The sequence below is a fragment of the Artemia sp. Qi Xiang Cuo genome, chromosome 7 (assembly GCF_049724085.1).
Source record: "Artemia sp. Qi Xiang Cuo chromosome 7, ASM4972408v1, whole genome shotgun sequence".
In the NCBI taxonomy this organism is placed as follows: Eukaryota; Metazoa; Arthropoda; class Branchiopoda; order Anostraca; family Artemiidae; genus Artemia; species Artemia sp. Qi Xiang Cuo.
In genome coordinates this window covers 41,010,410-41,031,948 of record NC_142800.1, presented here as the reverse complement: position 1 = coordinate 41,031,948, position 21,539 = coordinate 41,010,410, and the positions used below count along the sequence as shown (strand labels likewise).

The window sequence follows — 21,539 nt, the reverse complement described above, 5'->3', positions numbered from 1 at the left end:
TAATTTTGCCTTTTATTGAATTTTATTCATCTATTAATTTGGCTTTTTATTGGATATTTTCACGGTTGGACATGGATTTTTTATTGTTTTTTTTTTACGTTGACTCTCCGCGTTGTTTTGTTTTTCTTTGTCTTTTCATTTCTTTTTCTTTTTCTTTTGGGGGGGGGGGCATTTTCCTTAAAAAATTTTGTTCACGCTGAAGAAGAGAGGCGGTTGTCCTCCCGAAATATTTGCTTTGTTTTTTTTTTTTTTTTTTTTTTCAGTATTATTATTTGGCCTTAAAAACCAAATTTAGTAGTTTTTTCTTCATATGTTTTCATTATTTTTTTGAAAACCTAAAATCCACTGTTCAACCCCATGGGTATTGAAATAGACAAGCACAAGATATAATAAGTTTCAAGGAAGGCGAATTTATTAGTTGGCTTCAGGGAATCACTGGAAAAGCATACCAAGAGGAACAATAAAGTAATGAATCGACGATTCGAAAAAGCCAGAGAACTTTCATACGCAAATGATTATTCCTATGTAATTAATAATTATCACTTAAGAGTTTGGGAAACTGAAACTGGATTTATGGCGAATAAGAGGAGCAAATGGGGCTACTCCTCGGAGCGAAGCTGACAACAATATATATTTTCGAGAAGGATAAAAGCAGAAAATCCTTGAACTAAATTGTAGTGAAATTTCGGCAGGCAAGAGATGAAGAGTACGAATAAAATTATTAAAGCAGTTACTGTAAGTGCTTTAGTGAAAAATATGAAAAATATCCAGATTTAGCTCAAACCATGAGAATAAATACAAGATATGAGCAAAAGAGCCAGGAAATACTTTCCAGTGATATACATGGAACATTATTAATATTTTGTTAATAGCCTTGACCAAGGCCGTACCCAGAGGGGGGGGGGGTAGGGGGGTTTGATCCCCTCCCAAAATGTTTTTTGATTCGTAAAAACGTAACAAAAATGGATATAAACAAATTTTGTACTTTTCTTTTTTGTAACCCCCCCCGCTCCCCCCAAAAAAAATCTTTGAGTAAAACTCCCTCCGAAACAAAAACCTGGGTACGGCCTTGGCCTTGACAGAGCTATCTTCAGCATAAAAAAGGACAGAAAAATAATAATAAAGGCTACAAACTATTAGATAAGGAAAAACTTAAACACAAAAAAGAACAAAAACAAATTAGAAACAAAACAAAAACAGATCCAGCCCGAGCAAAAGGAAATACAAATCGGAAGATAGAAACCTAAGACACAAACACTTCAAGAATACAAGATAATTTACATCCTCCTAGTCCAGTTAGATCAGCTTTAATTTCGGGATTAATCTTTTGCAGTTCTTTTCCGTCAGCCATTTTCTTCTTTGCTCTGATTCTTTTCCCCTTTTTTACTCTGTTTCTTTTGCATGGCATGGTATTTGAATTCCTTTTAGAATAACAGTGTTTCAAGCCAAAACAAAGCAAGTTCAAATTCTAGTCTCTGAAAATATGAATGAGAAGCAAAAAATTACCTGTAGCATCCTCTGAAGACGTTTCACTCAATCCACTATCAGGCCTTTCTCCTTTCATATCTTTCATGGGTGTGCCAGAAACTGTAGACAGCCCTTGGTGGTGTAGTCGTCCACCCCACTTTAGTTTATCCGCTTGTCTATCATAGCTGTTATTTTCAATAGCTCTTATCCAAGCCTCCCTATTATTCACCTTCAAAGCTCCTAAGCCTCCAGTGAAAATTTTATCTTCAATATCTAAAAGATTCTCACGAAGTTCATTTTCAAGAATGTCGTTAATAGGAGTGCCCTCTGGATGACCCAGAAATGATAAATATTCCTTTTTTTTCTTATGTTTCTTCTCTGGTTCAACTGTGGCCTCTTTTGTATTATCAAGCTTGTGGACAGGGCACATAGATATAAGGGACTTGATCTCCTCTCTTTTTTTAGTCAGGTGTGTTCTTAAATGACCCTCTCGCAGGCCTCGCTCACTTAAACATTCTATTAAGATATCTAAATCGATTGGGTTTTCATAATAGTACCAAATTGCTTTTGTTATGTACGTTGCGTGAACTGGGCAAGTTTCCTGATTGGCTGTACATCCGAGAAATTTGGTATTAATGAATTCTTTTTTAGCCTGGAAAATTATGAAAAATCACACAAAAGCACTAGACAATACGCAAGACTTGTGAAAACACATAAAAAAAAACCAAAACTCGTAACTGATTAACGTATACGTATTGACAAACACAATCTTATTATAAATGTTAATAGTAAAAAATGAATTCCTTTCTAAAGCTTGTTTTTTCGACAAAAAAAGAAAGAAATGAAATTGAGACTCAAAAAATGACAACATACCATACTTGCACATATAAGTGAAGATAATAGCGTCCCAAAGAGAATAGTTTAGTCCCCCCCCCCAACACACACGCACACAGCAAAAGGGGAAATAGATATATTACATACTTCATGGTGTTTTAATCCACTCTTCTCCACCGAAAAAAAACAAAAAAAACACTCTAATAACCCCCTCCGGAATATTTGGGCCTCTGAGCATTTATGTGCACCTTTGTACTTTCTAGGGGAGGGAGGACTGCTCGTGCAAGAATAAACTCGACAAATATAAATAGAGAAAACATACATATTAGTCTAATATGTTTTCAAGGAGGCACACTTGTGCCTCTTTAAAGAGGCGACGCACCACAATGTTAAGTGATTTCCGGTCCTAGCGGTCGCAGAGAGATGGCGGTGATCGCATTTTGTAGTCTAAGCTCAAACTAAGATACATGCTAAATTTCACGCCCCCCCCCCCTCCGACTTTATCTTCATGGGGGAAAGTGGGCCGGAAGTTTCGACCCGCCCACCACAGCCCCCCGTTAACGTTGCCCGATCGTGCTAAAATTTAGAGGTTACGCTTTCCTAGGGCATGGGAGCTTATCCTCAAAATTTCAGCTCAATCCCATCACTCCTTCCCTGTTTTCCAAAAACCAAATATAGCCTCTTAATGTTCATCAAAATTTTTTTTTTGTTAGCCACGCCTACAGGTCACAGTTGGCAACGGATCCAGGTGAATGAGGACTCATTCGAAGCGGAATTCGACCTGTTAGGGCCTTTTGATATTTTCAGACCAAAAAAATTATCCCCCAAATTTAAATTTACGAAAAACCTCGTTTTTCCCCATAAGAAACCCATGTTAGACGAATGCCGCCAAGAGCTTGCATCGGCATTCGTCTTGGAACTACGTCATTCACTGGTGAATGTCAAGAGACTTTAATTACTTAAGTCGATAAAACCGTACGTCTCGTCTGATGAAAATTAAAAAAGGTTTTAATAGTATAAAAATAAAGCATTTTAGGGTTGTTGCTTAATTTTTTTTCGTTTAATTTGGCATCACTTTTGTACAATGAGATCAGTCCAATGATTGTAGCGGGGGGTTTGGGGGGCGGCAGCCCCCAACTTTAACTCCTGACACGATCAGCTAACAGTTAGTCAAGCAATAATAAGTAATAAACTGTACAAAAACGTGCAGAAATTATTTTAAAAAAAATACGTTTACTAAAGAGTTAGAGGCTGAGTCACAAGTTCGAACCTTAAAACGTACAGGGATTAGGAGGTACAGTTGGGGGGGGGGCTGCCGCCCCCAAAATCCCCGCTTTTGCAGCCTCTTTTGTTAAGGTTTTTTAAGTCCTGTAGCCTGCAATCAGTTGGTCGTACCAAGTTCATCACATTATAGCTTGTTATTGGTTAGGGAAAAATCTCCTTTAAAAAATCAAGCAAACAGGCTCAGTACTGTTTCTAATCGTGATGCAATATGATGTTCTTACGGTAAAAAATTCAATCAGACTTCGTTCGTGTTGCAAAGCATTTCTTTGCAAGGGAAAAAGTGGGGGTTGAGGGGGGCGGTAGACCCCCATAATAAAAACCTTAACAAAAGAGGCTGCAAAAGCGGGGGTTTTGGAGGGCGGCAGCCCCCCAACTGTACCTCCTAATCCCTGTACGTTTTAAGGTTCGAACTTGTGACTCAGCCTCTTTAACTCTTTAGAAAACGTAGTTTTTTTTTCAAATAATCTTGTATTATATTTAATAATTACTCGGGTAACTTGCGTATCTAATATTATTAGATACCAGACCAAGCTGCTGCTTGGTCAGATAACTGCTACGAAATTATTGACTTTGTATGCAATATTATTCTTGCTGGAAAACGATAATACCCAATTAACCATAACATAAGCTACGTTGTCTAGGTTACGTCAAGTACTGCAGGCAATTTTAATCGGCTCCACCAACAAAGGTGTTGCATTCGCGAGACCAACATTTTGTTTGCGCGCAATTGATAATTACTTGTAGTGGCCAACCCCAGACACTTGTAAAATGATATGGGTCAAGCATAGCCCAAAATGGTAAGTTCCTTAAAGATGGTCTACAGATACACTGTTTCTACTTACAACCAAATTTATTCCGTATTGCCTGACATTGATCGATTTTCTTATTTTTAAACTACACTCTATATACAACCTGATGCTTTGTTATAAAAATAACTTTAAAAAATCGTAAAACGAGACGTAAGACGTAAGACGAGTAAGAGTAAGACGAGCAGAAATAAAGCCCTATAACAATTCAAACTAGACCGATCAGTAATTACTATCAAAGAACAAATAAAACTCAAACGAACAGAAATTAAAATAAATAATCCATCAAACATAAAGGTAACATATAATGGCTATAGATGAATAAGCACGGTAAACCATAAAACTAGTAGAAATTAAAACGGTCAAGTCCAATCTAAAACGAACAGAAATTGCTAAAAACAGCATTAGGGCTACTGCCCTTTAACCCCCTTTAAACCACCTGAAGGCTATGACCTAATTTAAGTTTTATTGAAAACTATATGTATTTTAAACAGTGTGGTTAATTTTTAACATCAACGAAATCTATAAAGTAAAATCATCATAATAAACAAGACAACTGGGAGAACTAAAGAAAACAAACTGAATGTTTAATATATGATAGTATTAATTCCTTTAAGTCTCAGCAATTCAAGACTATACACAATAGAATTTTGATTTTTCATCGATAAAATTATAAAAATGTTCGAAATATACTTGGTTTTCAGTAAAACGCAAACACTCAATAGCCAAGAACGTTTAGGGGCGATGGGTACAGTAGCCCTATTTCTGTTTGAAGTAATGTCTGTTCGTTCTAGGTTATACTTGATTATTCGGCTTAATTTCTGCTTTTTATTTTTACAAAAAATACTGGTCGTTTCAAGTCCAACCGTAAAAGCAGTCTACATGTTGTGGGCAAATTTTCGTGGCTGTAGCAATGTGCTTATCAAGTTTCAATCGAATCTGGGCTCTTTTGTATGGAAGGTAAATAGGGGTCAGAAGTGGCATGTACCTCTGAAAATCCGCTCCCTCTTTTTTCTAGATCCATGTTCTTGTCCCATAAGTTTAAAGTATACTTGAGCGCTTTCCTACAAAGGTCTGAAAAGAAGCATGCACCTCTGAAAATGATATTTCTAATGTCCTACTAGCCCAAAGTAACCAGCCTAACAAGTTCCAAAATTCAGTGGAAAAAAAAAGCGCCAACTAATATGCTGATAAGCGAGTAGTGATTTTGGAAAGGTCATGGGCCTACCTTCTGTCTGGAAAAGTAAGGAACAAAAGTCCTTTCATCATTTTGGTTCAACAGAGCACACCTTTCTGCAAAAACGCTGGCGTTAGAGTAAAGGGGCAAGGGGGCCCACATATGTATTGCAATCATACAGATTTTAAATTACAACACAATCTCAGTTCAAACAAGATGCAAAATACATAATTCATACCAAAAACCTTATGGGAGGAGTACAGGGAATAGAGGATTACAGGCATCCGTGCCTGATTCCAGTTCGAATCAGGTGCAATATACCATAATTACATTAAGAAGTTCGTGATAAAAGGAGGATGGAGTTGCCACTGGCCGCTCTACTTTTTCAATCATACAGATTGAAAACCCTGGTGTGATTCCGTTTGAAACAAGGAGCAAGACGACTAACTTTCTATTAAAAGTTGGTGATAAGACGGACATTGCCTCGAAGGGGGGGGGTCAACTTTCCATTTGATACGAGGTGCAAATGCCTTAGTTTTCTGCGAAAATTTGAAAGGGAGGGCGAGAGCAGTTGGAAGCGTCAAAGACCCACTGTGGGCATCCAATAATACTGACTGAAAATCCTTGTATGAGTCCGGTTCAAACAAGGTATCAGGTGTCTATTTTTTTTTTTTTTTTAGACAGAAGTCGTGAGTGACGTAAGTCGTAAATGAAGTCACAAGTCGTAGAAGTCATTCAGCTACAAAAATTTGCAGTAGGATTTTGGGTTGACTGGTGAGGTGGCTGACTTTTGATTTTGGTGAGGGAGGCTTTGAATAGATTGGGATGGTGGAGAAGCGTGCATAGGTATGTTTGCCTCAGGCTGTTTGGTGCTGCGGTGAGTTGTTAGTAGTAGTAGTCGTAGTTTCGGTGACCGCGTTCAGAGATACGTTTACGTTCATGCATATGCAAAGTTGTAATCAGGATTATAAATTTGTCATTCCGCTTATAGTCCACATCCACTGGGGAGAACTGGATCCGGATCATGGAAATACTGTTTCATTAATGATGAGGACCGCTAGTTGAATTCCACAACGACGCTCGAAGGAAAGATTATGAACTCTGCTGGGTTATGGGTCTCTTTTGTAAATTTTGCTCTTCCGCGGTTTGCCATTCAGCAATCCACTTTTATAAGTGGATTATAAGTGGATATGTATATATATATATATATATATATATATATATATATATATATATATATATATATATATATATATATATATATATATATATATATATATATATATATATATATATATATATATATATATATATATATATATAACTTATATGCCTAGTCAGTGAGTTACACTATTTATAAGCAGTAGGCTAAATATGTCACTCAGTTATATATTTCTCTATATAAATTATATAGGCCTAGTCAGTGAGTTACAAATATTTATAAGAAGTAGGTTAAATATTTCGCTCAGTTATATATTTCTGTAAATAAAATATACAGGCCTAGTGAGTGAGTTACACATATTTTAAGTAGTAGGCTAAATATGTCACTGAGTTATATATTTCTGTATATAACTTATATGCCTAGTCAGTGAGTTACACATATTTATAAGTGGTAGGCTAAATACGTCACTCAGTTATATATTTCTGTATATAACTTATATAGGCCTAGTCAGTGAGTTACACATATTTAAAAGTAGTAGGTTAAATATGTCACTGAGTTATGGCCTTTGCAAAACAAAAGTGATCCGTTTATCTGGCCTCCTCCAGGCCATTCAGCGTGTCCCCAGGTGGCGATAGGGGAACACTCTACAGATATGTCGGGTACCTCCATAGGAGGCACAGACCAATGGGAGACCTTGTCCCTGGGGGTCCATAATAGAAACTGGGGCACCCTCGCCCAGGGTCATAAATACAGGCGGAGGAGGAAGAAGGCCCCTCAAATGTACACTCAAAAGGGCCCACTGGTTTGTCCACAAGTTCCATGAGTTGCAAACCTTCTCCCAGCAATGGGTTAAATTGCATGGTGATGCAGAACACCATTGTGGGAGGTTCCTCTTTAGAATAACAACACCGGCAGGGCGTAAGATCCGAATCTATGGACAACGGCCTCTGTAAAGGGCTGCCTTGACACTTTTAGGGCACTCGAAAGACTAGGGTACCATATGATTAACTCTATTCCCACTTGAGGAGTGGCACCCCTCGAGGAAATTATAGCCTAGTAAACGACACAGCATTCGCACAGGATTATGACTAATGGACAATTCTTCTGGGATTGGTATGTTTTGAGGGGCGTCTTTGGGCTGAAAAACCTCTTCCTAGCTAATTTATCTATTACGGGTTGCCTCCCCGTAGTAGCATAATATTTTTAGGCATGAACATATAGTGAGCAGAGGTAGGCCTAATAGCCTTGAGACTGTCTGTTCAAGACTGTGATTCTTGCTGATAGAAGAGTATCGCTATGTGTTGAAAACCATGTTGTGACCAAGGTGAGGCCAGGATTGCACAAAGCCTCCATTCATGGAGGTCCCAGGGACTTCTTGCTGTCGGGTTCTAAGCCGGCTTAAGCGCTTCGGTGTAGACTTGAGAAGATATGTGATCCCCATCCTGCACTGGTATCCGGGATCATTGCTTTTCCTGAGGCGAAAATAACTTCAATGATTTAAAGAACATGAAAATTGGAACTTGGAATGTTACGACATTAAAAAATGACTATCGTATCGACATTTTGACTGACGAATTCGGATGATTCGAACTGGATTTATTAGGAATTTCAGAAACTCATATCCCAGGGGTAGGAAGCATGAAATTAGGTGATACAGAATTTATTTCCTCAGGCAGGAAGGATTGGGTACATAGGCAGGGAGTAGGGCTCATGATGAATAAGGAAGCTGCTAAGTCTTTTTTAGGTTGGGAAGGTATTAATAATAGAATACTCATTGCTCATTTTATGACTAGAAAGTTCAGGGTATCAGTTATAGTAGTATATGTACCTTTAAAACCGACTGACGGAGATACTAGTGACTCAGATGGATTTTAGTTACAGTTACAGGAGCAAATAGACAAGGTTCCAGGTAGAAATATGATGTTCTTACTGGGAGATTTTAACGCCCAGGTTGGTAGAAATAAGGATAGATGGTATCCCAACTTAGGTAAATTTGGTGTAGGAAAAGAAAACAGTAATGGACACAGACTTTTGCAATTTTGTAGGTATAACAATCTAGTTATAACCATTACGGTGTTTGGTCATAAAATGGCTTATAATTTAACATGGTATTCACGTGATGATAAGACAGTAAACCTTATTTATTATGCTATAGTAAATCGAAGACTGGCAGGATCGATACAGGATACTAGGGTATATAGAAGTGCTGTTATTGATGTTAAAAGTAAAGATTACCAACTAGTAGTGTCAAGGGTTAATTTAAAGCTGAAGTATCGGAAGGGTAACTACCTCCCGGGAAGTTATGATGTTGGAAGACTCCAGGATGAGAATTTGAGAGAAACTTTCCAGGAACAGTTGAATACTTAACTTGAGAGTTTGAAATTTGATAATGTGGAAGATGGTTGGAATAATTTTTGAAAAATAATTTGTGAAGTTGCTGAAGGTGTCTTAGGGAAGAAAGCTAGAACTGAAGCTAAGAATATTAGTGAAAAAGCTTTATGTTTAATAGAAAGGAGAAAGGACTTGTACAAGAATTATCTGAGTCATAGATCGCATGAAAACAAAAGAAATGTAAAGAAAGTGGAGAAAGCATTGAAATATGAACTAAGGAGGTGTGAAGTGGAGGCCATGGAAAAAATTGCCGAGGATTTAGAAGATGCAGCTAGACGGCATAATAGTAAAATATTGTACTGGCACGTTAAAAAATTGAAAGGTAGTAGTCAATCCGGACTTGTCCCAGTTAAAGATAGGAATGGGGTGGCAATTAGCGACAAGGAAAAAGCTATAGCAAGATGGGTCGAACATTTTGAGAACTTGCTTAACCGATATAGAGTTACAGGAAAAAATATAGAGGAAAATGAAAAAGTTTATGATCCTTTGGATGTGAAGGAAGATTTGTGTTGTGGGGAGGAATTAGCAACAGTACTAAAAGGATTAAAGAATAATAAGGCTCCAGGTGCTGATAGGGTAGTAAATGAGTTTCTTAAATATGGTGGCTCTGAGGTTAGAAATAAGTTATTGAAGATTATGAATATGATTTTTGAAAAAGGGGAAGTACCTAACGATTTTATGAAAACCTTAATTAAGCCACTTTATAAGAAAGGTGATAAAAGTGAGTGTGGTAATTATCGAGGCCTTAGTCTGGTCAGTGTAGGTAGCAAATTGCTTAGTAATATGATACTTTTTAGACTGAGAGATGCCGTAGACAAAGTTTTAAGAGAAGAGCAGTGCGGTTTTAGAAAAGTTAGAGGATGTGTCGACCAAATTTTCAATCTTAGGTTAATAATTGAGAAGTGCCTAAGCTGTCAATTACCTTTGGTCCTCAGTTTTATAGATTGTGAACAAGCGTTTGATTTTTTTGATAGAAGACCTTTAGTAAAGGTTTTATCTTTGTATGGTATACCAGACAAATACATTAAAGTGATTAGTGCTATGTACGAGAATAACACTGCTGCGGTTAAGGTAGGAAATGAGGTTAGCAGCTGGTTTTGAACTAAATCAGGAGTTAAGTCGGGTTGTGTTCTATCCATCATTACGTGGATTATTTTGACGGACTATGTCTTAAGGAGCACAGGAAAGACATTGTGAGACCACGGAATCAAATGGGGAGGAAAAAGACTCCTGGACTGGGATTATGCTGATGATTTAAGCATCCTAGATGAAAGTGTGAGCAAAATGAATGAAGTTTTAGAGGTTTTGCGAGTTCAGGGTGCTAGTATTGGTTTGAAAATTAATGTTAGGAAGACTAAGTCACTAAGGCTAGGAATAAGTGAAGATGAAAAGGTGATGTTGGGTAATGAAAAGATTGATCAGGTGGGCAGCTTCACTTACCTTGGTAGAATTATTAGTAAAGATGGTGGGATCAGTGAAGATGTTAAAAATGGAATAGCCAAGGCTCAGGGTGTTTTTTCACAGTTAAAAAAAGTCTGGAATAATAGGAAGATAAGTCTGCAAACCAAGATTAGAATCTTAGAAGCTACAGTGATGACAGGGGTCAAATATGGCTCTGAAGCAGGGACGCTCCGAAAAGCGGAGGAAGATTTGCTAGATGTTTTCCAGAGAAATTGCTTAAGGATTGTTCTGGGTACCCGGCTGACTGACCGTATTTCAAACAATAGGCTATACGAAAAATGTGGTTCAATACCGCTTTCTAGGTCTATAATGAAAGAAAGGTTGAGGTGGTTAGGGCATGTTGTGCGGATGAAGGATGACAGATTGCCGAAGATTGTTCTTTTTGGACAACCGTCTAGGGCTAAACGGAAAGCAGGTCGTCCCCGTCTGGGGTGGGAGGACGTCATAAAGAAAGATTTAAAGGAAATGGGAACTTCGTGGGCGGGTGTAAAAAGGGAGGCTTTGAATAGATTGGGGTGGAGGAGGAGCGTGCGTAGCTGTGTTGGCCTCAGGCGGCTTGGTGCTGCGATGAGTTGTTAGTAGTTAGTAGTATACACTGCAACAATTATTTTGTGAACCAATCGATATTCTTAAAGCGGTATATAACAAAAACTAATTTTTGTACGAAACAAATGGGTGTTATATAAAGACAAGATTCCAAATTGCTCTGCCTGTCTCAGATTAAGAAAAAAAACCCACAGACTATATCAAAATTTCAAAAGTAAATTACTAATAACAGAAAATACAGTTCTTTTGGACCCGTGGAAAAATACGTCTTCTGAATATCTAAATGTTTCCCTTTATATTATAAGAGGTTCCGGTGACGAGATCACGGAACTGTCGCACATCTTATACACTTTGAGATCTCAGCCTGTGTTCAGATTGAAAATGGTACCTGCCTTCTTGCCTCCTTGAGCGGGGCTTTCCATTCGAAGTAGAAACATAGCATGAAGAAACGAAAGCTTGGCAGGACAGCTTCAGAGAGTCCCTTCTAACATAGACTATAAAACGCCATAAACTCTAACACCTTAAGCTTTACCTCCAGGATAAGCAAAAACTATTCTTTTTTGGTTTGAGGCAAGAGGAAACATTATGTCATGTTTATCATTCTTACCTAAGGTTGAAGCTCCCACATGGGCGCCCATAAAGGGGGGGGGGGGGGGCCGGGGGGCACCCACCACCCCCCCGGCTGAATGATGTTGCCTTATTTTTATATTTTTGTTCTGATATTTCTAGCATTAAAAGTGCCAATTAGACGAGGTTTGCCCCCCCCCCCCCTGGAATTCAGCTTATGGGCGCCCATGAGCTCCCGTGAGCCAAGTCATTCACGGTCCCAAGACCAAAGACGATACTGGTCTTTAATTAAAATAATTTTTTCTCTCTTTGTAAAAACTAAGGGTGGTTAGACCCTTGCCACTTTCTTTAAAAAAAACGGAATCTGTGAAATACGGGAATATAAAAAAAAGGCCAAAATCGAAGTGATTCATGTGACTGACTTCTGAATGAAGTGACTTCTCTACAAATCCCAATTTCCAATATTTTTTTTGTCTTTATTCCATATTTCTAATTTTTCATCCCTTAAATTAAGCCTGCAAAAAATCGACCCTTTTATTTTATCTATATAATTATTTCTAAATTCCTGACAGATGAGAAAAATTAGACCACAAGAGTGAGTGTGGACAGAGACGTCCAAGCCTAGCATAAACACAAAGGTTCTCAAAAACGAAAAAACCCAACATTTTAAGGCAATAGAAACCCACACTTAAACCAATTATAAATAAAATTAAAGTCACTTAAAAAAAATAGGAAAACTTGGAATAAGAACTACAGTAAAAATGGTTGCTAGACATAGAGCGTGACTATATTTTTACAATGCTATATGGATTTCATGCCGTCTTGTTTATTTTATTATGAATGCGTCAATATACTTTTAAAGCTATTTTAAATATATTTACAAGTGTATCTGTGTTAAAGGAATAAATTAGTGAAAACGTAATTAAACTGCCCATTCCCTTAATGACTAGCTCTTACAAAAGGCGTCATCTGGAGGAGTGTAAGGGGAAGAGGTAGTTGCCTCTCCAATAATTTGGAAAATCTAATAATTTATTAAGTAAACTTAAATGATAATTGGTAAGAAATCTTTCACTTTACAATTTTACAACAGCTTTACTTTTACTAACATTCCTGCAATTTTACTCAGTATAAACAATATGCGTCTCCAGTTATGTTAATATTAATGCGTCTTACGCATCTTCACTGTATTTGGTATGAGTACCGTATTGTTGGAATTGGTCTTACAAATTGTTTTCAGTTCCTGAATATAAACTTGTTTTTAACAGCTTCCATTGAAAGTCATTTCCATATACAAGCTCAAAGTATTCCTTATTTACTTACTTTTTTTGTATCTTTCTTTTTTCCTATATCTGCCGGATTCCTCAACTCTCATTATTGTTTTGAATAGAAAGGCAGTGATATCAAAGAAGTATTTTTTATCAGAAAATTTCACACATTCACTCTTTTCTGAGCCTGTAAAGTAAAAGTAAGGAAAAAAATTGGTCTTTTCTTGATATAGTCTGAAAGAGTTTCTATGGTAATTTCATCAAGTGTCTACGTTTAGATATCCCCTGGCTCTTATTCCAAAGGTAGAAAGACGCAACGAAGAAAAGAAAACAAACAAAAAAATGAGCATTTCAGGACCAAATTGAAATTTACAGAACAAAAGCCAGAGACAAAAATAAGATACGCTGCTGATTATTTATTTCTCGGTTATAATTGTCAGACAAAAAAAAATTCACTATTTTTCGTTTTTGGCTTGTGTTTTTCAGCAATCAAAAACTACTTAGGCCCAGAAGATTAAAATGAGCTTGGTCAAAGGGCTTCAATAGCGATTTGCCACCTAAGCCTTTTCATGAACAGTATATACAACAAACTACTTACTTTGACTTCTGTCTTTTCCTCCTCTTCTCCAGTGTTGTCATTTAAGAATCTTTCTTTTACACTGTCTTTAACGACTTGAATATCATCTTCAATAGTTGCTGCATCTGCTTTGGCAGCTGGTTCCTCTTCTTTTCTTGTCTCCTTTTTCATAAAATACTGTCTAATGTCATTTTCCTTTTTGACTGGTACCACCTGTCTCAATACATTTTCTTCTGTTGGTTTGTTGACAACTTTTTGAATAGCTTCTTCAGTGCTTTTATCAACTTCCGGATTATACGGAGTTGGTTCAGACGAACAAGGTCCCACAAATTCATCGTCATGTTCTACAAAAAGTCCAGGTAAAGATGAGAATGTCCAAAACCGACGATAAGCTCGGTCTCTTCCGAGTGGCTCAAGATTTGTGGTTAGTTCTAGCTTTTCTATTTGGTCCTTTAGCTTGGCCAGAGACTTATTAAAGTTCTCTTTTTCCATCAAATCCTCTTTTTCCCAGTGTGATTTTTTGGCTTCAATCGCTTCAGCCGTTAGAGGTGGATCTTTTTTCTTATCTTCTTCAATCTGATTTGCTCTCTCAACTGCAACCTCTCTCTGTCTTTTGTTCTTAGCAACTTGCAAATTTCTAACCTCATTTCTAGAACTATGCAACTGATTAAATCTATCTTCAAGTGCATCCCTTGTTGCAGCATACGTCAGTATCTGTAACATCAAACACTTTAAGACTTTCAGTTTATCACCCATAGACAATTCAAACACAGTATGAGTTACAAGTGTTTGAAGGATTTGAGGCTCCTCACGTTTAAAATCATATCCAGGGTCATCCTCACTTATATATCCACCTCTTTGCTGGAACCGCCATTTCGCATTCGATTCACCTGTCTTGCTTCCTGATTGCAAAATGTGTAACCGAAGCATTTCTGTAAGAGTTAAAGCATCCATATTCAGGTGTTGCAATGACAAGCCATACGTCAACTTAGTAGATCTGGATTCATCTGTGTCTCCTGGGAAAAGAAGAATCAATGAAAAACGATAAATAAGAGGTTGTCGCTGCAAATATTCCATGCAGCACCTTTATATTATGACATTTTCATGGATCGAAGCCGATGCTATTCTAGTTAAATTACGTTTTGCCACACTTTGCATAGATTACTTCACATTTTTGGATTGAACATAATTTTCAGGCTTAGATTTTACAGAGACATAACTAGTGAGGAAAGTATTGACTGAAGTGGGAGCTACTTCACAAAATAGAAATATAGCAGTTATTGGCTTTCTGCAGCTTTTTACATTTAAAGTGGGTGTTCTCAATTAATAGTGTTTTTCAGCTTTTTCATTTTATGACTGGTATGAGAATTCTCTTTTAAGAATCTAGGCCTATTCCAACGTATGTGCAAAGACAGAGGAACGGGGAAACAGGGTCCCTACAATCTTAACATCAAAAAGTCTACCTGAAGAATCCTAGCCAAATTTTGGAAAACCAAAGGGCTATGGTCCCAAAGGGGGGATCCAATTCGATAAGACTAATGTGAAAGAAGGACTACATTCTTGTCATTTGCGTCCGTTAGAAAGGCTAGTTATATCTCAATTAAATTTGGTGAAGATTAGAGGACAGGGTTTCCATAGCACCTTTAGAAGTTCCAAGGGTTCAATAGTGTTGCTCCACAACTGTGTCCCATAGGTTACAATTGTTGCGATATTTCAGGGGGTTTCAGCTCCCATGGTATAGTTTAGTTGTCTAAGTCGAAACGCCATTCTTTTCTTCTCATTTGACAAAGACTTCCTCATTTGACAAGGATTATTAAATCTTTTTAAAGTTGGTAAAAGTAGTTTTTGATCCTCTATCGGAGTTAATCTTTGAGTAAAGAAGAGCCTCGCGGATGGAAAGTTTCCTATTACTCGACAGTTCCACCCTTTTGTGATTCAGGGATGTAATTTTGCCACCCTTACTTCCAGCCAGTAGCGTTTCAGGTCTAAAAAAAAGCCATTATCTCAATACAAGTTGTGAAACCTGTATGCCCATAGATACCTTAACAAATCTAAAGTGTTTATCATAACTAAAGTACCATAGCTCACAGACAAGAATCTTACCACTTCCGGCACCATCTTCTTTGATTTCCTCGTTCTCTTGCTCTTGAAGACTGAAAATAGCGCGAAGAAGCACCTGAATTAAATCATTGAAGGGTCCTAGGATTTCCTTTTCGGCAACAGCCCTTTCGAGTAAGTCAAAATCTACTCCTTGAGTGAAGTCGTCTGTCAGATCTACTTCCTCAGCAAATTCTTGCAGGAATTCCAAAATCATTAGAAAATCACCAAAGAGAGCATTTGGAACACGACAGCGAATTGGATTGGGCATTGGCAATTCCTGTTATGAGAAATAAGTTGGTCAAATTTTAGCATTAACATAAGCATAAGCATTACTGAAAAAAACACCATTTGTCATCCTATACTTTTGCGCAGACATATGCTAGGAATTGGTTTGGCCCCCACCTCAGGGAGAGAGGGTGGACAATTCGCCCTGTAATAGTAAATCACGTTCAGTAAAACTTGATTTCTTGATAATTACAACAACCATTTTAATTACGACACATACAAATATAATCTTAAAACAGAGATTATTGTCGCGTTTCCGTGAGAAGTACAAAAAAAACAGGCAATATAACAACCCAAATGTAATTTTCTTATGGAGTTAGATATATACATGGTAGAATAAAGGCAAACTCATTGAACTAAAAAAAGAAAGCAAAGGAACGCCTTGAATCTCAATAATAAAACCATACTTGTTTAGAATACATTTTGTTTCCAGAAATGGGCAAATGATGGTCTAGCCTTTAGTACCTTTAAGGGACTTGAGTATTCACCTTACTTTCTTAGATTTTTGTTCGTCTTAGATTTACACCCAAACATTCCCAACACCCAAGACTTTTCCTAATTTTTTAATTTCTGTTAATTTTAGAGTCCATTTATTCCTTTATAGAAATTTCTATTTCTTTTAAGTTCGAGTTTCCTTTGCTTTTCCTTGAATAATTTTAAGATTTTCAAATTAATTTCTGTTCATTTCTTAATTAATACAGTTTGATTTGCGGCTAATTCTAGACATATTAAAAAACAAAAATCAGGGTTTCTGCTTAGTAAAATTGGGGTTGCATGGGGAATAGATCTTCAATCACACGGATTGGAAAGTTCGCAAGATTTTTGTCCTGTGTCACACTCGTATTTTACCCCTGTTTATGATAATTTCTGTTTCTTTTAAGTTTGGCTCGATTATTCTTTTAATTCATGTGGGTTTATGTTTCATTTATTCATCCATAGGAAGTTTAGAAGCCACCAAATTCTTGAGGTCTTACTTCAAACTTAAAAACTCTTTAGGGACTTCCTTGAAACTTGCAGCAGGATCAGGGGGTTTCCCGCGTCACCTGGCAACCAAAATTCAGATATTTCGTGGGAATTTGATGAACCATAAACACCCCAGAACCATGTTATCCGAGCTTACAGAGTCACACCACCAACCCCCATCCCAAGCCAAAGGATTGGAGACATCAGAATTTGGACCCTCGTCTGTTGATCGTCCTCGTCTACTCAGCTAGGGTGGCCCCTTTGAGTCTTGGTACTACTTAGCTACTTATTACTATCCACCATTATATTAAAAGAAAAAAATTCGCGTTTTGCTTTGTTTTAACTCTTTGAGTTCTTGAATAAATGTATTTTCTATTCGTTTAGGTTTCATTCATTCATTCATAGTGATAGCTGTTTTTTAAAGTTTGGCTTATCATGACTTTATTTTGGCTCGTTTTATGTTTTAATATCGCCCTTTACTTTTCTTTGAAAACTTTTTATTTTAATTTTGGAATGAATACTTTTTTTCAGCTATTTGGGTTTAAAGACAATGCGAGGTGTGTGAGGAGGGGTATTTCTAATAACAGAGGTTAAAAATACGCACGATTTTTGTTCTTGTATTGGGCTGAAGTCTTTCTAACCCCCCCCCCTCTTAGAGACATCCCTAAACATGTGTGTATTTTATTCCACTTTATTAAAGTAGTCTTTCATATTTTGTTTTGTTTCAACGGTTAATGTTATTGAATAAACACTTGTGCAGACCATTTATACAAGGGGTTCTGTTTTAATATGATAAAAACGTTTGGATATCACATATCAATACAACCAAATTTGCTTCAAAAGATTTATACGTTCATTGAGGTTAATATACCCTGTAACATACCTCGCCCCCATACCCTGTAAATTTCAAGCCAGTGAGCAAAAAAAAACTTAAAATTACATATATATATATATATATATATATATATATATATATATATATATATATATATATATATATATATATATATATATATATAAACCTATTGTCCTTGCTTGTGTGTCCGCTAAGTTTCAGGTCAATAGGGTTCATTGGGGTCCACTTGGCCTACGGACTTAATGGATGTAATTTTCAAGCCGATCAGAAGCTATATTGGCCAATTCCATTACATTATTTCTGCATTGGCGTCCAGTTGACAGTGACTAAATAAAATCAGTTTGAATTGGTATATATGTACATAATGAAAAAAAAAAACAGGCTTTTTAGGTCAGGCTTTTCAAGCATTTTCTTTTCTTTTTTTTTGGTACATTTGAATTATATTTTTTTATCCTTTTTAGGGCCCCATTGTTGGGGATTCATGCGTCCAACCTAAACATTTGTTTGCATACTAGGGACCTAGAACTTGTGGTTGAAGATTCAAGTCATTCAGAAAATTTCTGTGCATTTGGGTTTTCTTGGGTCCGGAAATTGTGAATAAGTTTCCAGCCGATTCTAAATACATTTCATTTTTCAGGGGGGGGGGGGGGACCGGGCTCCCCTTTTGTCCCTGAACCTTTATTTTTGTAAATTAGGCCCCCTCTGGCCCAGGAAATTAGGGCTGAAAGTTTCATGTCGTTAGAGAAAAAAAGTTTCTTGGTTCTTTTTCGACCTGCATTTTTGTTTGAACCAATTTTTCTTTCCTTTTTTTGGTGCATTGGGATTGGTTTGGCTAAGGACTTAAGGATATAAGTGTCAAGCAGATCGAAAAGATTATTTGGCCTTTTTTTGGCAAAACTGTTCGTGGGCTTGTGTCCCGAACCTCAAATTTTTTAGTACATTAGGATCCCCTTGGCCCAGAGACTTCCGGGTAGAAGTTTCAAGCAGCTTGGAAAGAGGTATTTCGGCAGTTTTTGACCCCATTTTTGGGGTTAAAAAATTCCAAGCTAATCTTTTGTTGTCCTTTAAGAGTCCCCTTGGCCCAAAAGACTTTGAAGGTGTAAGTTAAGCCATTCAGAACCTGTGATTTTTGATACATCAGGGTTCTTTTGTCCCTTTCAAAAGTTTCAAAACCGGTCAGAAGCAAGAAGTTCTTTTTAACTGATTTTCGGGTCACCTAACACTTTCCCCATTCCTAACAAAAATTTGAGATCCCCTGGGTTCAAGGAACAAAGGTTTCAATCAAATATGACAGTCAAGGTCAAAGATGCCAACCTTTTTTCTACGATAAAGCTTATCTCTGAACAAGTGGAAATTTGCATAATTTATTGCCCTAGTTTGTGGAACTATGTGGGCCACGCTATCCATACAACATTTCAGGCATAAATATTGGACCTTACGAGCATTCTGAGAAAAAATACTTTGTTAATATTTTGATCCATTGACTTGAGGGGTAAAGGAGGGTCCATGGTCAAAAAGAGCATAAAAGGGTCTGACTTCCATCGAATTATTCTCGGCCTCTCAATTTTTCGACCCCCCAAGTTAAGGCACGAGAACTTTCAATTTCTGGTTGAATGAGCTTCCTCCCAAGTTTCTACAAGCACAGTTTCCATAAAAAGCAACCAGCGGAAAAAATAAATGGGAGACACATCGCTCTTTACTGAGTCGATATCACAGCATTAAATATGATAAAGAGATTGTTATTATTATAGTAATTTGTTAAATGAGCTCAAGCAAGATACAGTTATAAAGGAAATAAAAGGTTAAAAGAGAAAAATAGCCAAAGCAAAATAAATTTCATTAATTGGTACCATAATGATGAGCTCTAAAATTGTAAGCATAAAAGGTGGGACCATTAAAACATTAAAGTTCTTTTCAAGTAAATTTGAAAGTTCGTTTCAAGGTTAGTATCTCGTAGTTATATTTGAATTATTAGCATTTTACCTTTAAATTATCAAGTTCTAGGTCTTCCTTTGGTTTTTTCATTTCCCTTTGAAGCTCTGCTTGTTTTTTCTTTTCCTCCAATTTCTTCTGCTTCTCCAGTTGCCTAGCCTCCATCCATTCCTGTTTTTGTTTTTCCATCAAAAGCCGCTTTTCTTCCTGATTCTTTTCACGTTGCAGCCTGACCCTAAGAAAAAAAAAACTAAGGAAGATTCAATACCTTAAATCGTTTTGCGACACCTCAGCGTCGGCTTATCGTGTCAAAGACAAAGGGCCCATAAGCGAATTCTTCCAAAGGACTAGCCATCATCGAGGCCTGTTGACTATATGTGGTTTGACTGTGGAATTTGACTGAAAAGACAGTGATTTTTATGTCCGCTGTGTCATTAATATTTTCAAACGGGTAGCACACAGGGAACTCCCAAACCTTCCAAATTGATTAAATGCTGTTTCCTTTGAGCTGATTCTTAGCCTTCTCCTAACTGGTAGGCCTATGCTAGAGCATTTTTAGAGACTGCCTATTTCTGAACATTAAAAGGAAAATCCTGCTCTGTTTAATTGAAAAAACAAAAATTGATAATTTCTAATGATGCAAGTTTCACTAAAACCGAATATCTCTATCTCTGACACAGAACAGGATAACTTAAATGTATTTTCTACGATTTCTGCGGAAGTAGATGCCGTCTTTTAGTTTTCTGTCGATTTTTCGGATATCTTATCCAAGCTCTACAAGTTATGACAAGACGGCCCAATCTATTCTAAAGTTTGGCCATACGGACTAAAAAGTTTATTATGGATGAGATATAGCAATCCTTGCCCCCCCCCCCTATATTTGATATATTTCAAAGGGTGAGCCAGCTGGTGTACCTAGACACTAAACGGGGGTATGTCTATAACATCCTTGAACACATTCTTAGCATCGACTCATTGCGCGACCAAAAATTCATCGATAAAAACAAAACATTTTGCATAATACTATTATGATTGCATCCTTTCAGACACTGGAGCACAGAAGGTTCAACATTTAGGAGGTAAACCAAAGACTTTTACAATGGATGACGAGAGGGTTGAGTGAGTGAATATTAAATTGTTTAGTCTGGTGACACGCTACGAGGGATACTAATTTAAAGATACAATTAAAAAGAGGATACATCCTTACCTCTGCATTTCTTCTTCCATTTTCTGCACCTCTTCAGCACTTAAAATTTTCTTTGCTTTGACTTGAACTTGTTTCTGTTTCTCATCACCTGCTTTGGCCTCAGGTCCTCTTTTCTCTGAAAACTGCTTAAGTTTAGCTGCCTTTATCTCAGATATTACTTCATAATTATTTATTTCTTTCGGTACACTTACAGTCTTTTTCTCGCCAAGCTTATGAGTCTCTCTATTGGCTGTCAGTCCATTGAGCAAAGGGGAGGTAATCTGTTTTGGAGTAGCTCTTGGTTTTATGGATACGACAAATTCCGGTTCCTTTACAGGGAAGAAATCTTTTATGCTACGATTTCGAACATCATATCTCTCGGCAAATTCGTCCTAGAAAAAGAGATTAAGTAAAAATATAGGGGGGGGGGGAGAGGGGAGGTATATTTTCTATACAGGTACAGGGGTTTGGTACCTTGCAAAGCACGTTCTAACTCCCAGCTCTTACAATATTTCAGGGTTGGGCTTCATCCAGGAAATTATTCTATCTCGCGGCAATCGCGCGCAAAAGTCAATTCTTTGGTAGAAAATAAAAAATAAATTTTGGGACTTTATACGATATTGTATCTACAAAACAGATCGTGGTAACGAACTGTAAGTAAGGAGCGACTCGGCTCAATA

General features: G+C 37.1%; 1 protein-coding gene across 1 annotated transcript in view; it reads right to left on the bottom strand.

Annotated features, from left to right (window-relative positions):
- The window catches only part of Acf (ATP-dependent chromatin assembly factor large subunit), a 135,854-nt gene that overhangs the window by 25,999 nt on the left and 88,316 nt on the right, over positions 1–21,539 (bottom strand). Inside the window, exons 10-14 of the mRNA XM_089092279.1 lie at positions 20,881–21,251; positions 19,725–19,908; positions 15,641–15,914; positions 13,559–14,553; positions 1,507–2,119 (exon numbers count right to left, since the gene is read on the bottom strand). Of these exons, the coding sequence (XP_088948405.1) occupies positions 1,507–2,119; positions 13,559–14,553; positions 15,641–15,914; positions 19,725–19,908; positions 20,881–21,251 (2,437 nt within the window). The remainder of the gene's footprint in view (positions 1–1,506; positions 2,120–13,558; positions 14,554–15,640; positions 15,915–19,724; positions 19,909–20,880; positions 21,252–21,539) is intronic.